This window comes from Thalassophryne amazonica, chromosome 8, assembly GCF_902500255.1.
Source record: "Thalassophryne amazonica chromosome 8, fThaAma1.1, whole genome shotgun sequence".
NCBI classification, from domain to species: Eukaryota; Metazoa; Chordata; class Actinopteri; order Batrachoidiformes; family Batrachoididae; genus Thalassophryne; species Thalassophryne amazonica.
The window spans coordinates 72,238,909-72,256,507 of NC_047110.1; the positions used below are offsets into that span (position 1 = coordinate 72,238,909).

The window sequence follows — 17,599 nt, forward strand, 5'->3', positions numbered from 1 at the left end:
TGCATGTGTCTCGCACGTGTGTGCCTCCCTCTTCCCCCAACACATCTGGCGTGCCGGGGAGGGGGAGCACACTTGCATAAAATGCTTATGTATGTACAGATGGGCAGCATGGTGGCTTAGTGGTTAAGCCCCTTTCACATTGGCGTATTCATAGAGCTGCGTATTGCAGCGTTGTTTCATTTAAATACACCCGAAATGCGCACGAACTCAGCCTTTTTCCATGTTCATTTCATACTTGCAGCTGCATGTGTTCGTTTTTGTAATGTGTGCACACAGTCGCGTGTACCTTGCCGCTATTTTAAAACCAGTTCACTCCTGCCAGCTGTGCAGAACACATTACTGCACTTGGAAGACAATGGACTGTATCATGAGGCTTTTTTACAGTTGCATTACTGCCGCAATCAGGGCGTTTGATGAGCGCACCGACATGCAGAGAGTGCGCTTTTATTTTAAAGTCACAGGTTTGATCAGACCTGATCGATCAGGGCGTTTGATGAGCGCACCGACATGCAGCGAGTGCGCGTTTATTTTAAAGTCACAGGTTTGATCAGACACAGAGAGAGTGTGAGAGTGAGGGAGAACGTGTGTGCGAGAGACAGCGAGCGACCAACTTGCTGTTTCTGTTGTGTTTCTGGATTTCTTAGTTGAGGTTCGATACTGCTGCATAGAGAGAAAAAAGCTGCTAAAAGTGGGCATAGAGCTGCTCAACTCAGCATAGGCGATACACCACAATGAGCAGCTCTACGAATATGCCAATGTGAAAGGGGCTTTAGCACTGTTGCCTCGCAGCCAGAAGGTCATGGGTTCAATTCCCACCTGTGGCCTTTCTGTGTGGAGTTTGCATGTTCTCCCCTGTGTTTGCGTGGGTTTCTTCCAGGTGCTCAGATTTCCTCCCACATCCAAAGACATGCAGCTTTAGGTGGATTGGAATCTTTATATTGTCCGTTGGTGTGCGAGTGGGTGTGAGTGTGTTTCTGTTTGTGGCCCTGTGACAGACTGGCATCCTGTTCTGGGTGTACCCCGCTTCACGCTCTATGACTGCTGGGATAGGCTCCAGCCCCCCGCTACCCTTAATTGGACTAAGCGGATGAAGTAAGTGTGCGTGTATGTACAGATCTGATCACATGGGGGCTGGACAGCGAGGTCTGATAGCACACAGCATGGGGAGGGGCCTGTCAGCTGATCCCAGCACACTGACAGTTGGATGACAGCTCAGTGCACACATCACAAACACAGAAACCACCGCCAGGACAGTTATATAAATAATTAAGACAATTACTTACATATGCAATTAGATAACAAATAACGAAAATGAATGACCACATAACACAGACACGTTGGTCTGGGCGCTGAACGGGGGGGTGGGGTGTGTGTCCGCTCTGGTCCTGGAAATCCCAGCTTGAGAACAAGTTCTGTGTTTGGAAGGGCATGAACTGACACCTGACAACATTCCTCCATGAGGCACGTGTCTCTGCCTGCTGTCCTCACGTGGAAATATATAAAACATCTTTTGCCTTTGCGCCGGGCTGCAGCAGCCAGACACAGTGCACCTCGTCCATGTCTTTGTTGATTTCAGGCATTTTTCCACACTTATTACAGGCCAGCGATGGTAGTGCAGTGGTAATGTTTCCATCTGGTAATCAGAGCTTATGGGTTTGAATCCCATGAGTGACTTTTTTTTTTTTTTTAACTGGTGTTATTTAACCACAGGGTTCTGTATTGTGTCCCCTTTTTCTATATTATTTTATCAACCCAGTGATATTCACCAAATATACAGCTGGTTTTTATTTTATTGTTCTCCACATCAGCTGTGTTATGTGGTGCAGCTACTTGCACTGTGTTCCTGCTCAAAAGACACCGTCGCACCGGGATCATGCCCTGCCCGTCGGCGCAATGTTTTCGTGGTTTATTCACATGAGCTGTTTCGCCTTGAATTGCCTGAGTTGTACTTATTCATACTATGTGTGAAGGGGCCCTAAAGTCTGACCTCACAGAGACAGAAAGCCAGTGAAGAGACACCAAAATGGGTGCAATGTGGTCAAACTTTCTGCTTCCTGTCAAGAGTCTGGCAGGAGCATTTTGAACCAACTGGAGATCCCTAATGCTGGACTGCAGTAAACCAGAAAATAGGACATTGCAGTTGTCCAGTCTAGAAGAAACAAATGCATGAAACAGGGTCAAATCAATTCTGGGAACATGTGCTGCTGCCACATGTCCCTGATACTGGATGGCAACCATCCAGGCAGACAGCCAGTCCATCCTCATCCACCATTCTAGCTATAACATGTTTCAACCTATCATCATGCAGGCATCTATGTAACTGTAACTTTTCTTTGCCTCCACACAGGTTCATGTCTAAGAAGTATAGCAAGAAGGACTTGAGAGAAAATTACTGCCGCAACCCTGACAACGCCACTGTGGGGCCGTGGTGCTTTACCACAGACCCCCAGCCACACCTCAGACACCAGGAGTGTGGCATCCCACAGTGCTCACAGGGTAGGCTTCAGGCACCTACACACAAACTCTCACAAAGTGCTATTTACATTCATGCAGACATTCATTCCCTTTTGAAATAATGAGCATTCCACACTGCAAACTGCCTCCCCATTTGAGTAAAATGAGCAGCAACAAATTAGGCAATCACACAGTGCCGCGCATGCTAAGTACTGTTGGCTCCGACTGCGCTCGGCTCTAATCTGCCTGTCTGTGCACGTGCACGTGCTTGCTTTATCTGCAGCTGTTTCTAGGGGTGCAGTCGGGTGGTGCAGGCTGAGTCAGGTTTTGAAAACGCTATGAACCTGTTGGGATTCGTAGAAGTGGTTAATACCTCTGCTGTAACTTATGCCAAAATTGTTAACAATTTCATCTGCCTGCATATTCCGTTTTGATGAACCACAAGTACTTTTCCACCTTGCAGCCTCTACGCTACATCACAAAATATTCCTGTCAGACACAGAAGGGGATTGTTTTGGACTTGTTATCTAATCCGGTAGGATTCTTGCTCTCTGTGGGGTTGTTTCCTTTGCATGTTTAACACTGGATCATGTTAATGAGGAACCTGGTTGTGGTTTGATAAGCCAGGTTTGGAACTCATCCCGCATTCCAACTCACATATGGCATCTGGCTGGGTTATCGCAAGTTACAAAACAAAGCGGGAAATGATTCCAGAGGTTTCTTTAGAAATTAAGAGTACCTAGTAGGAATCATAGTCACAAACATGTAAATATAGAGCGTCTGCTCAGAATGATTCAAACCAGTGGTTTATCAGTTTCTCTGTTACAACAGCTGTGGACTGGTGAACATCTGCTTCTAATCTGTGTGCTTTCTCTTGTTTACAATTGACAGCGTGTACCGTTTACCGTGCAACGCATCCTTGCCTTCACCACATCTAAGGGATTCTTATCTTCATTATTCTGAACTGCAATTTGTGCCCATACTCATTAAATTGCTCTGATATGCACGGATTCCAAACACTTAATATCGGTCCCCAGATGTTTAAAATAAATAATGAAGAGTCATAATGTTAAAGGAGGACAACCTGGTCCTGATTATTAACATGCTGGGTTCAGCTTTGGTCACGATTTGTCTCCAGCTGTGATTTTTCTGTTTCTCTTTAATGTGATCAGTCTGTTATTTTTGATCATTTCTCTTAGTGTTCTTTATCTGTCGTGCTCTTATTGTGATGGTTTGGTTTTGACTTCTGGGTTGTTGACCTCCGCGTTTGTGTGTCTGCACACATCCAGGTTTAATTGTACCATGCCCTTTTTAAATGCAGCTATAACATCTGCTAGTGGTCAGATTGTGTCAGCTTGTTCCATGTTACACTGTGTTATGATGCCACGTTACCGACTCTTGCTGTTGTTCTGGACTCCTGTCTCACATCTGGAATTTGTAGTCTGTGAAAGAATGAGAATTCCTGGTTATTTAACTCCATTCTACAACCCCTGGCAAAAATTATGGAATCACCGGTCTCGGAGGATGTTCATTCAGTTGTTTAATTTTGTAGAAAAAAAGCAGATCACAGACATGACACAAAACTAAAGTCATTTCAAATGGCAACTTTCTGGCTTTAAGAAACACTGTAAGAAATCAGGAAAAAAAAATTGTGGCAATCAGTAACGGTTACTTTTTTAGATCAAGCAGAGAGAAAAAAATATGGAATCAGTCAATTCTGAGGAAAAAATTATGGAATCATGAAAAACAAAAGAACGCTCCAACACATCACTAGTATTTTGTTGCACCACCTCTGGCTTTTATAACAGCTTGCAGTCTCTGAGGCATGGACTTAATGAGTGACAAACAGTACTCTTCATCAATCTGGCTCCAACTTTCTCTGATTGCTGTTGCCAGATCAGCTTTGCAGGTTGGAGCCTTGTCATGGACCATTTTCTTCAACTTCCACCAAAGATTTTCAATTGGATTAAGATCCGAACTATTTGTAGGCCATGACATTGACCCTATGTGTCTTTTTGCAAGGAATGTTTTCACAGTTTTTGCTCTGTGGCAAGATGCATTATCATCTTGAAAAATGATTTCATCATCCCCAAACATCCTTTCAATTGATGGGATAAGAAAAGTGTCCAAAACATCAATGTAAACTTGTGCATTTATTGATGATGTAATGACAGCCATCTCCCCAGTGCCTTTACCTGACATGCAGCCCCATATCATCAATGACTGTGGAAATTTACATGTTCTCTTCAGGCAGTCATCTCATTGGAATGGCACCAAACAAAAGTTCCAGCATCATCACCTTGCCTAATGCAGATTCGAGATTCATCACTGAATATGACTTTCATCCAGTCATCCACAGTCCACGACTGCTTTTCCTTAGCCCATTGTAACCTTGTTTTTTTCTGTTTAGGTGTTAATGATGGCTTTCGTTTAGCTTTTCTGTATGTAAATCCCATTTCCTTTAGGCGGTTTCTTACAGTTCGGTCACAGACGTTGACTCCAGTTTCCTCCAATTCGTTCCTCATTTGTTTTGTTGTGCATTTTCGATTTTTGACACATATTGCTTTAAGTTTTCTGTCTTGACGCTTTGATGTCTTCCTTGGTCTACCAGTATGTTTGCCTTTAACAACCTTCCCATGTTGTTTGTATTTGGTCCAGAGTTTAGACACAGCTGACTGTGAACAACCAACATCTTTTGCAATATTGCGTGATGATTTACCCTCTTTTAAGAGTTTGATAATCCTCTCCTTTGTTTCAATTGACATCTCTCATGTTGAAGCCATGATTCATGTCAGTCCACTTGGTGCAACAGCTCTGTAAGGTGTGATCACTCCTTTTTAGATGCAGACTAACGAGCAGATCTGATTTGATGCAGGTGTTAGTTTTGGGGATGAAAATTTACAGGGTGATTCCATAATTTATTCCTCAGAATTGAGTGATTCCATTTTTTTCCCTCTGCTTGGTCTAAAAAAGTAACCGTTACTGACTGCCACAATTTTTTTTCTTGATATCTTATAGTGTTTCTTAAAGCCAGAAAGTTGCCATTTGAAATGACTTTAGTTTTGTGTCATGTCTGTGATCTGCTTTTTTTCTACAAAATTAAACAACTGAATGAACATCCTCCGAGGCCGGTGATTCCATAATTTTTGCCAGGGGTTGTATATTTTGCACAATTCTGCTGCTTGATTCCGAGGAAATATCATTGCTGTTGATGTTTTTTTTTTTTTTTTTTTTTTTTTTTTTAATTCTCTGCCTGTGTCTGGTCCCATGCTTGTCCTTGAGAAAAACGGATGCTCTTTTGGTACTGATTTTACTGTACCTGAACCAAGCCAGTGTTAGCCCGTAGCGCCCAAAGGTTATCTTCTCAATTCCTCCATACCTTAAGAAAATTCACTTTTCAGGTATTTATAATACCTGAAAAGTGTGGTATAATACCCGTGTTTTACACATCAAAATGTTCAGAACAATCTCAGCTTTCTGTGAGTCATGTTTTTGTCTCAAACACGATATAGAGACATGATTCTAAAGCTCAAAATATGATTTTTTTTAAATCTTTTTTTGAAAATACACCTTTATTCATGTGGACAAAATGGGAAATGGGTTTACCAATCTATATCCATCTATAATCTTTGGAGGGATTTAGATAAAATGTTACTAAATAAAGACTGCATGCTCAAGCTTCTGTCCTCCCTTCATTCTATTAGCACTGTACATTTCTTTTTCTGGGCTGTCAATGGACAAAAGACCCTCATTTATATCCATCACTTCAGCTTTATACCATAAATAACTAATGAATGGGATTTTTGATCATTTTGATAAGACTGATGTACAGTTACTTCTGTCAAACACAGAAACAAACAGATGTGAACAACAACAACAAAAAAAATCTATTGTGTTGTGCAACATTCGTGTAGCACTCATTTGAAGCTGTCAAGTTGTTACACTGGAAGTTATTTGCAAAAGACAAGCACTTACAAAGTGAACTGATGCCTTCTCTTAAACCCTAGAGTCCCCAAATTTGGGGACTTGCCCTGTTTTAGAACATTTGAACACTCATAACTAACCAATGCTGACACCAACATACACTTATTATACATCAAAATGTCAAGCGAAGTCTCCTCTACAAAAGTATCCACTTCAATCACATATCAACTAATCACAGCTGAAACGCCAAGCAAATAAAGACATAAATCGGAATTCATTTTTGGGGGAAAAAAAACCTCATTTACTCCTACCAAGTATTTACTTTCAATGTTTTTGCATCCACAACATCTCCTAGGACCTGTCTTTTAGTTGATCCAAACTTTTGCATTTTTGACCTTGTACAAGCTGAGAAATAAATCATAATGTTTGGGTATGTGATTTTGGTGAAATAGGCATTAGGGCTTAAGGGGTTAAGAAATAAAGACAAGAAAAGTATCTACAGGTCTCTGAAATGTTTATCTGTCAGTAAACTCCATGGTTGCTCTGCTTGATCAGTTTGCAATGTAATTTTTTCACAATTTCATTATGTGAGAGAATGCAGAAAAAAAAAAAAAGTTTTCCAATCCTCCAAAAGGTTCTGTATTGAGTTTATAAGCTGTGTTCTGTCATTGAGAATGTCAGAATGACAGCTGCAGGGTCTCTCTCTCTCTCACTCACACATCATTAGGTTCAGAGGGTTAAGACCTTCTTACCACCAGAGTTACTGACCACACTGCTGTTATTAGCTTACTAATCATAATTATTATTTTTAGTTCACCATCAAACCATTCTACGTTGTGGTTCTCTGCATTGGCATCCTTGGCTAGATGTACTACATTCACTCCGAGAAAAAAAAAAAACAGGGTTAAACAGCTAACTATGGAAGCTTTTGAGCTGAGCTAAAAATCTCAATATAGACTTCTTGTCACCACTAAATGGGCAAAAGTGTTATTTGATGTGTCTAGTAGCATGGAGTGGATTTTGACTTGGGTAAATGTGTGCACAATTACCACAGTAAATATCAAGAAATGTTTATAATTAACTCATTATACAGGAGACAACTTACCTTCATATTCTTCCAGTTTGGTGCTGTTGCTCTCCATTGAGTCACCTCAGGGAGCTTTGGTGGCTACTTCCATAAATGATCCTCTCGCATTGCTAGAAGATCAATTTTCAAATTAGAAAGCCTCTTACTGGAGTCTACAGTCAAAATAGCAATGCCCCAGGTTCCAGCGTACCTATCTGGCTCGTAAAGGTATGAACCCTCTGGGGCCGACGCCGTCGTATATGATGGCTAAGACCAAGCTTTACTAAATTATAAATAACTTTTTAATGATATGAGATAGAAACTTACTTTTTTTTTTGCTGAAAAGTTAACTCCGCAGACTTTTGAGCCAGCCATCGGCCATCTTTGTACTCCTCATAGAAGCTGTGTGATGACGTGCGCAATGTGATTGTCCAATCGGAATTGGTTCACTGTTACATGGTTTTCCAAAATCCAATCGTAGGGCAGATTCACCTCACGTGAAAAGCCAAAGATCGTTTTCAGGAGTGATATGTTACTAGTTGGCCTGTTTGAATAGCCCCCTGGGTGCTCCAATGAGTACATACTATTGGGCTCCATATGCACCCTGCGCCATTACCCACAGTGATCACTGAAAGCAGACGGAGTAGACGGAGAGCCTCTGATAACAATCTTACGTGCTCAGAGTGTGTAACTATCAGGATCGCTCCACTAGTTTGCATGTGAATGTTACTGGATAACTCTGTTGCTTTTACCATGAAGACAAAAAAAAAAACGCATAGACCATTTTGTATATATTGTTCAAAATGTGCATTTGTGTTTGTTTTAACCTTTTTGTTGTACAGTCTTTCACACAAGACCTCAAATTACCTTTTATAAAGTGTCAAAACAGTTGTTTATTAGTTTGCTATGTGTTTTGAATAAATGTATGCGGAAAATTATTTTCCGCTTTCCTTTTTCCTTCCTTATTTTGATTATAAACCTTTATTACACTTGTAAAACACAACAAAAGCATATATATAATGAAAGAACAGGTTGCCCTGAAAAAGGAGACATAAAACTTGATTGTGGGAAGCCGGGAGAGCTGTTAACAGCAATAAAAAAACATTTATGCCAGGCGATTGAACTGTCCAAAAAATGTCCTCGGACCCCAGAGGGTTAACGGGTGACAGTCTGGTTTAATTTATGTTATGCCAAAACACAATTGTGATTAATTGCGCATTACTCAGATTATGTGTCAAAATGAAATATCTTTTATGTGGCAAATCACAAAGTGGAGTTTTGACACATTCCAAATGCACAGCTGCTATGCACTTCAGACCATGCTCTGTACTAGACCACCAAGATACAAACTTTAATGTTTAGATGGGGTTAAAACTGTTATTTCCCAAAGTATTTGTTTCAATTTATGTTTCAGACACTTCTTGACAGTGAATCCCCCCCCCCCAAAAAAGTTTTTATTTGTCTTTTGCACTTTGTCCACTATATCCACTGTTTCTGCACAGTTGAGTGTATGACCTGTAATGGGGAAGACTACAGAGGACCTATGGACCACACAGAGAGTGGACGGGAATGCCAGCGTTGGGACCTGGACGAACCACACAAACACCTGTACCACCCCACGAGGTAGCGCACGTGCATCTGCATCACACTGCAATGTGCATGCTCTCTCGTGAAAGCCCACACACAGATAATTATGATGCAATCTCAACTGCACGAGAAGGCCTTATGTAATAATGATTTATATAATAGTTTCACACAGCTGGTGGAGCATTTTGTCTTTTTTTTTCTTTTGCCTGAAATGAAGTGATTTGGAGTCAACCAATGTGTCTAACTCTACAGGAAGGCTTTCATAATAGAGCATATAATTGTGCTAAGCTGGGAAAAGTCTTCGTTTTAGCTTAATTGGCCTAAATTCCTATACGATCTCAGTAGATTATAAAGCAAACTCATGTCCAGCAGCAAAATAGGTTGGTATGTACTTCTGGGAAGTCTGCATTTGTATTACTCACATGATTGCCATGGGTGCACATATAAATGGATGCATGGGTGTATCTGTCAAACATGTGTCCCAAACCACCAGAAGGCAGGTGGGCTGGATTAGTACAGTCTTGTTAACACGTTCTTAATCATCCCAGTGTTTGTGTAAATGAGGTCCCAGTGTGCACACAGCACTAAAGTAATGACGGCCTTCACGCAGTCTGACACTCCATGTCTGGAGACTTGGAGAGTTATGAGACTTTGGGATGACTTGCTTTAGAACACCTGTACTTTAGCAGGCTGCTCTGCTAATCTTTCTCTGGAATGGTGTTCAGATTCACAGATGGATTCATTGCACCATTATAGTTATTACTATTCCAGTTGTGTGGAAGAGAAAATAGTTTCTCCTCTGGTATTCTGTTCTCATTCATTGGGGAAAAAAAATACAACTGATTTTGTTTTTCTTCTACTACACTAAAAAAACTGACAAACAGGATTGGATTTCCATCTAATGAATATATGTAGTCCCATCTAAATTAAATTAAGTTATCTTGCATGGATGTGCTTTTTTTGGGGGGGGGGGCAACATATATTTATTGGATGGAAATCTTGCACATAATCATTTTTTTTTTTTTTTTTTTGTACCTGCTCTTAAAAGACACTTTTTTAAACAAGCTTACTAACATTAAAACAGGATTCCTTCAGTGCTTTATTTACTCAATGGGGTACCCTCAGCACAGCTCTAAATGAACTTAAAGTGTTTATCAAAACCTTAAACTAATGTAGTAGCTACTGAATTCATGCATTTTGTGATTACTTATTTCTGGTTTTATGATTAAATTAATATAAGGACAGGGTAACACAGTGGCTTCGTGGTTAGCACTGTCACACCACAGTGATAAGGTCACGGTTTGCATCTGATCTGGAACCTCATCAGTGGTGGGCACAGTTCTGCTAATCCATTAACCGCTAATTATCGAAGCTAATGTTTTCATTTTTGGATTAGCTTTTCAGATAAGTTTGAAAACCATCATCGGACCAATTATCTTCCGATAAGTTTTGGTCCGATAATTTTTAGACCGCTAACATATTTTCGCAGGTGTGATGAACAAAGCTTAACAAGTGATTGTGGTGTTAAAACTCAAAATCAGCTTGTTAGTGGTTGCAAGTGTACCGGAAACAATACTGAAAGTTATCATTTAGCTGTAGCTTCTGATAAATATGATATCAGTTTAGCTTTATAAAAGATAACTTTTCAGTTAGCTGATTATCTGTTATCGAAGCTAACTTATTGGTTAGCTATGCCCACCACTGGACCTCACGTACTAAGACTTGCATTCAATTTGTACTAAAAGTTGGCGTATGCCAAAACCCTGAATCTGACGTAAGCACAAATATATTCAGATGTATGAAAGTGTGCGTAGCCATGAATTAATGCATGTTCTGTTTGTACATCCTACTGAACGTGGAATTGAGCATGGAACCAAACTCCTCCCTGGCCACGCCCTATTTAAAGATGCAATTTCATGTACACTCAACAAAAATATAAACGCAACACTTTTGGTTTTGCTCCCATTTTGTATGAGATGAACTCAAAGATCTAAAACTTTTTCCACATACACAATATCACCATTTCCCTCAAATATTGTTCACAAACCAGTCTAAATCTGTGATAGTGAGCACTTCTCCTTTGCTGAGATAATCCATCCCACCTCACAGGTGTGCCATATCAAGATGCTGATTAGACACCATGATTAGTGCACAGGTGTGCCTTAGACTGCCCAAAATAAAAGGCCACTCTGAAAGGTGCAGTTTTATCACACAGCACAATGCCACAGATGTCGCAAGATTTGAGGGAGCGTGCAATTGGCATGCTGACAGCAGGAATGTCAACCAGAGCTGTTGCTCGTGTATTGAATGTTCATTTCTCTACCATAAAAGCTGTCTCCAAAGGCGTTTCAGAGAATTTGGCAGTACATCCAACCAGCCTCACAACCGCAGACCACGTGTAACCACACCAGCCCAGGACCTCCACATCCAGCATGTTCACCTCCAAGATCGTCTGAGACCAGCCACTCGGACAGCTGCTGAAACAATCGGTTTGCATAACCAAAGAATTTCTGCACAAACTGTCAGAAACCGTCTCAGGGAAGCTCATCTGCATGCTCGTCGTCCTCATCGGGGTCTCGACCTGACTCCAGTTCGTCGTTGTAACCGACTTGAGTGGGCAAATTCTCACATTCGCTGGCGTTTGGCACGTTGGAGAGGTGTTCTCTTCATGGATGAATCCCGGTTCACACTGTTCAGGGCAGATGGCAGACAGCGTGTGTGGCGTTGTGTGGGTGACGGTTTTCTGATGTCAATGTTGTGGATCAAGTGGCCCATGGTGGCGGTGGGGTTATGGTATGGGCAGGCGTCTGTTATGGATGAAGAACACAGGTGCATTTTATTGATGGCATTTTGAATGACGAGATCCGCAGGCCCATTGTTGTGCCATACATCCAAGAACATCACCTCATGTTGCAGCAGGATAATGTACGGCCCCATGTTGCAAGGATCTGTACACAATTCTTGGAAGTTGAAAATGTCCCAGTTCTTGCATGGCCGGCATACTCACCGGACATGTCACCCATTGAGCATGTTTGGGATGCTCTGGACCGGCGTGTACCAGTTCCTGCCAATATCCAGCAACTTCGCACAGCCATTGAAGAGGAGTAGACCAATGTCTAATCAGCATCTTGGTATGGCACACCTGTGAGGTGGGATGGATTATCTCAGCAAAGGAGAAGTGCTCACTATCACAGATTTAGACTGGTTTGTGAACAATATCTGAGGGAAATGGTGATATTGTGTATGTGGAAAAAGTTTTAGTTCTTTGAGTTCATCTCATACAAAATGGGAGCAAAACCAAAAGTGTTGCGTTTATATTTTTGTTGAGTGTAAATAGGCCCTTTGAGCAGGGATTCCCCACGACATCACATCAGACAACATGAACACAGAAAAGAAATTGTACTATAGATGACTGGAAATGATGTGGAGACACACAGAACAGCGAGCACACACTGACATTAAAAAGGGGAGGCCCGCCTCTGCTAACAGTGTGACGTTCACAATTTACACACACGTTTATTGACAAATAATGAACACAGGACGCCTGATAAGAAGCTCTGCAGCTCACCATCAAGCAAAAATAAAAAAGACATTAATAATAACAATAAAAACATATTTGAATGTGCACATGCACAAATGTGTCCGCGTTGGATTTCGTTTGGAACAATTACACAAACTATTTTACCACAGCCACTGTTAGTGCCATTTTATGCATCACTTTGCGCATGCTTTTATATCCATCCGCATAATTGCAAACGCGTTGGTGTGTTAATGATTTGAACATTGATTGAATGAAAATGTTTCTTATTAACAGAAACAAATTCATCATGTGATGGTGCCTTTATAGCAAAATGTGTGCAGTTAACAGCTTCAGTTACATTCGGGACACTGGCTCTCGCTGCAAAATGCGCTGTAATGTTGGAACGTACCTGGATGACATTCGGATGAGTGCGTTCCACAGAGCTGGCGTGGCTCGGTGCAAAGTTGACTGGCACACTCCTGACCGATCAGCCAGCTCACACTGGAATGCCCCTGATGCCAGGATGCCCAGCGTGGTCAGCACCTGTGTAGGCACAGACAACCCCTGGCTCCTCACCGAATTGCACTCTGGGCCGGCAGCAGTTCTGTGCGCAACTCCAGTAGCAGTGGCCTTATGAGCCGATTATCCTCATTTGGAAGTAAATCCTCGTGTTCCCTGAATACACGCTCACATCGGATTGCACCATTTGCAATGTCCTCTAACAACGCTAACGCAGCCATGTTAGTACCATTTTACACATCAGCTTGTGCGTGCTTTTATATCCATCCATATTGCAAACGTGGGTGTGTTAATTGCTCATCACTGTGTCTCTAATGTCCACATCACTCTGACTTCATGTTTTCACACTATTAATGGTTCCCAGCATCACCTTTATGTATCCACAGTGGAACAATAGCTGTAGAAACATGTACGCCAGCCAGTATTTTTACATGACGCACCACACAGTTCCACGCTCATGTCACTTTTGATACACTTTTGATATGAACGTTGCCATGGAGACAGGCTTACGCCAGGTTTTTGTGTATACGCATGCTTTGTAGATGAGGCCCCAGGTTCTGTCTGTGTGGAGTTTGCATCTTCTCCCTTTGTTTGTGTGGGTTCCCTCTGGGTGGTTTGGCTCCTTCCTACTTTCAAATACATGCAGGTTAAGTGAATGTGATAATTAATCATCTCTCACACGACACTGCCAATGACCCCTAACCATAAAAAATTGGTTTAGAAAATGTAGAAATGAATGATAATATAAGGACTAGCTACCATGTAAACAAACTGAACTGACATACTGTAGTATTTCTTTGGGCATTTATTCCACAAAAACAACGGAAATTTAAGTTTTTTTATTATTATTATTTCATGAATGTGCATGAAATCAAGTTGACCACACAAAACATGAAATATCTTTGGTTCAGACTGTCTGCAATGAAAGTAAATGTAAGAATCACTGCATTTTTTATTTATTTATTTTTTGTGTGTGTGTGTTTGTTTTTAATTTTATTCCTGATTTGTGGTTATAGATCTACTCACAACACTGTATTACTTTCAGACAATAGATTAGATTAGATAGAACTTTATTGATCTCCTGAGAAGACTCCCTTAGGGAAATTGAGGGAGTCTTCCCAAGGGATTGATCAAATAGGAACATTCATGTGTAGCATTGTTTACGTCTGGCATTATTTTCTTCTCTGACAGAGAAGAAAATAAAACGAAATAAAAGCAATACAAGTGGAGCCTGCATTTCAATGTCAAATCTTTCATGTTTATGTATTTGAGATTCCATCTCCAAATAGTGTCTTGCCATGTGTGCTTTGTCTTAGATATTCCGGCAAAGGCCTTGATGATAACTACTGTAGGAATCCGGACGGACGTCACAGACCTTGGTGTTTTACCGCAGACCCACACACTCCGTGGGAGTACTGCGACATCAAAGTGTGCGGTGAGTAAATACACGTGTTTGTTTGATTTTGCTGTTGTTGTGCATCTTTTTTTTTTTTTTTTTGTAAGAGAAAATGTGTTTATGGGTCTGCATTGTGTGTTTCTGTCAGTGATGCCGGTAACGCGTTACTTAGTAATGCGTTACTTAGTAACGCGTTACTCTAATCTGACCACTTTTTTTAGTAACGAGTAATCTAACGCGTTAATCTTTCCAAATCAGTAATCAGATTAAAGTTACTTCTCCATGTCACTGTGCGTTACTATTATTTTTCATTGTGGGTCGATAACAGCATTAAACTTGGTCCGTGGGCAGGAGGTCGGGGTTCGACTGAACTGCCCACTTTAAGTGAGCTGTGAGCTTTTAATCCGCGTTTTTTTGCAGCTGCTCGACTTGTCCTCACCTCTTAAAGCGCGGTGATCAGCACACCTGCACTGAACTTTACAAAGACATTTTTATACTTTTTTCCTCCTTTATTTAGAATTCTGAGCTGAGCCGCTCTGTATCTGGTCGTTAAAAACAGCTGATCCTCCGCGACGCGTCAACAACTAACACTATTTTCCACTCAAATGCACCTAAACTCTCTTTCTGAGGACCACATGATGTGAAAATGCAATAAAACTTTCTTACCTGTAAATCTGGTCATGTTTTCTGCATAAATAAATGTTATCCATTCTTTGTGCTCAAACGCCAAAGCAGGGGCGAATCTAGATGGAATGGGGGCGTGGGGCAAGGATGTGCCCCCCTCCCCCACAACACCCCTAGATTAAAGGTGTAATTTTGAAGCCGTTTTTTACTACAACTAATATTGCTTAAAATAATAATAATTTCGACAAGTAAAATGTTTAGAGAGAATTTAAATGTTAGAAAAATGTTAGAATTTAATAGTTACCTTTATAAACAATGTAGGCTCGAAATTGCAAGTTTTACTGTTACAGTGCTGTCAACAGTTAAATATGAGGTCAAGAAAGAGGTCTTTATTTTACTTTTTATAAAACAAGTATTTATTTTCATTGAAGTCAAGAAAGGGTGACTATAAAGTGAGTTTTGGCAAAACAGGTATCATTGTCATGTTGAGGTGGCAGAGGGTTGTTGTCGGCAGCTGGGAAAAGTAACTAAAAAAGTAACTAGTAATCTAACTTAGTTACTTTTACAATTGAGTAATCAGTAAAGTAACTAAGTTACTTTTACAATTGAGTAATCAGTAAAGTAACTAAGTTACTTTTTCAAAGTAACTGTGGCAACACTGGTTTCTGTTAATTCAGAGCTGTCAAGAAGTGTTTTTTGCTCTACCTGCCACTGGTGCATGGGACACACACATAACCATATACACAAACTCAGAGCTGCTGTGTTAGCTATGGTTCTGTTATGTTGATGCTAGTAGTCACAATGTTATCCCCCCACCCCGACCTGCACTACTGACCTGCTGTTTATTATTTCATGCGAGTGCTTACTGTGGCAGTAACACTCCTCAAGTCTATTACTGCTACTCGTAAAACTGCTGCTGCACGTACAGACATAAAACCAGGATCATACCTACTACAAAAGTAGTTCAAGTCTAAAATGAACTACTGCATTTGAATAAGTTACTATTTTTTTATTGTGTTTTTTTTAAGAGAATGGGAGACCCAGCGACTTATACTCTGGTGTGACATATATGAGGTCTGTTAGAAAAGTATCCGACCTTTTTTTTTTTTGCAAAAACCTGATGGATTTGAATCACGTGTCCTTGCGTGAGCCAACCTTGAACCTTTGTGCGCATGCGTGAATTTTTTCACACCTGTCGATTGCGTCAGCATTTGTGTGAGGTCGTGTGTAGTGCTCTCGGTGGATTTTCATTGCAAGGAAAATGACAGAACGACTGGAGCAGCGCTACTGAATCAAATTTTGCCAGAAACTGGGCGACAGCCAGGTGGAAACCATTCGGAAGATGATGGGATTGTTTGGGCCGTGAAGGATCCACCTTATGTAACCTTCATTTTCACGGAAAAGATGGTTGCGAGTGTTGCCTACTTTGCAAGCAACCTTTGAAATGGGGACAAGGTAGTCATGCAACGTATGATGTAAATGGCCAACGATTACAGCCTTGGAAGCATGTAGCCAGTGAAATGGGACTTAGTCATTGTGATTACTTTGCTTCCTTTGCAAAATTTGGTTCCGTTTTGTCTGGATTTAGTCTGTCCTCTCTGTGTATGTGGGTTTCCTCTGGACACTCCAACTTCTTCTCACTGTCAAACATATCCAAGGGTTTTAATCTCCAAAATGTGGATTGGTAAAAAGTGGGAAGTTGTAGAAATTTTGAAATTACTTTTTTTTCTCCTCTTTGCAGTTTTATGTAATAAATCTGTCGGCAGGTTAGGTGAATAGGAAACTTTATAATTGCCCAGGTCTCCCTTGTAAAAGAGATCTCAATCTCAATGGGACTAACCTGGTTAAAATAAAATATTTAAAATATAAGCCACAGTTATATCAACTGGAATCCTTAGGAACTGCAGAGTGAACTGATGATGCTGTTCCTGAGTTCAGTTTCTTTCTGGTGCATATGCGACTGGCCTGTTTGCCCACAAACCATCAGCAGTAGGTCCGGGCACCATGTTTATTTGACAGCAGTCTATTCCCCCTTACTTGACCCTCTAAAAACATCTCCTACCCTCTGATCTCTCTGTCATTTGCTCTCTATTTCTGATATGGGAACATTTTGTTGGGAACAGACCAAGTTTACGACCCAGTTAGTATTAATCAAAACAAGGCAGAGGGGAGCAAGGGAGAGACAAAGCCTTCTTTTGTTCAAAACAGATCTTTTGTTTACTGTTGCAACAAGTAAATCTCTATTTTTAGATATACTGAACGTCTAAACTGGCAGTGTTTTAAAATTGAAAAAAAAATTTGCAGCTTTACATGCAGTTATTCAGTCATTTGTAATATCTGGGGTACACAATCAAATATATTGTCTATTTAATGAGCCAAGCAACCTTTCATTTTCAGTTTTAGCCATAGTGGCATACTTTTTAGTCTTGTAAACCTGCAGAAGGAGCCAAGGCAGTAGAGGTTTAGTTGAAAGTAACTGGCCTTCTTTTGCTTTGTCTCCACCAAATAC

General features: G+C 40.8%; 1 protein-coding gene across 1 annotated transcript in view; it reads left to right on the forward strand.

Moving 5' to 3' along the window:
- Positions 1–17,599, forward strand: part of LOC117515873 (hepatocyte growth factor) — an 80,609-nt gene that overhangs the window by 28,994 nt on the left and 34,016 nt on the right. Inside the window, exons 5-7 of the mRNA XM_034176635.1 lie at positions 2,348–2,496; positions 8,947–9,067; positions 14,387–14,505. Of these exons, the coding sequence (XP_034032526.1) occupies positions 2,348–2,496; positions 8,947–9,067; positions 14,387–14,505 (389 nt within the window). The remainder of the gene's footprint in view (positions 1–2,347; positions 2,497–8,946; positions 9,068–14,386; positions 14,506–17,599) is intronic.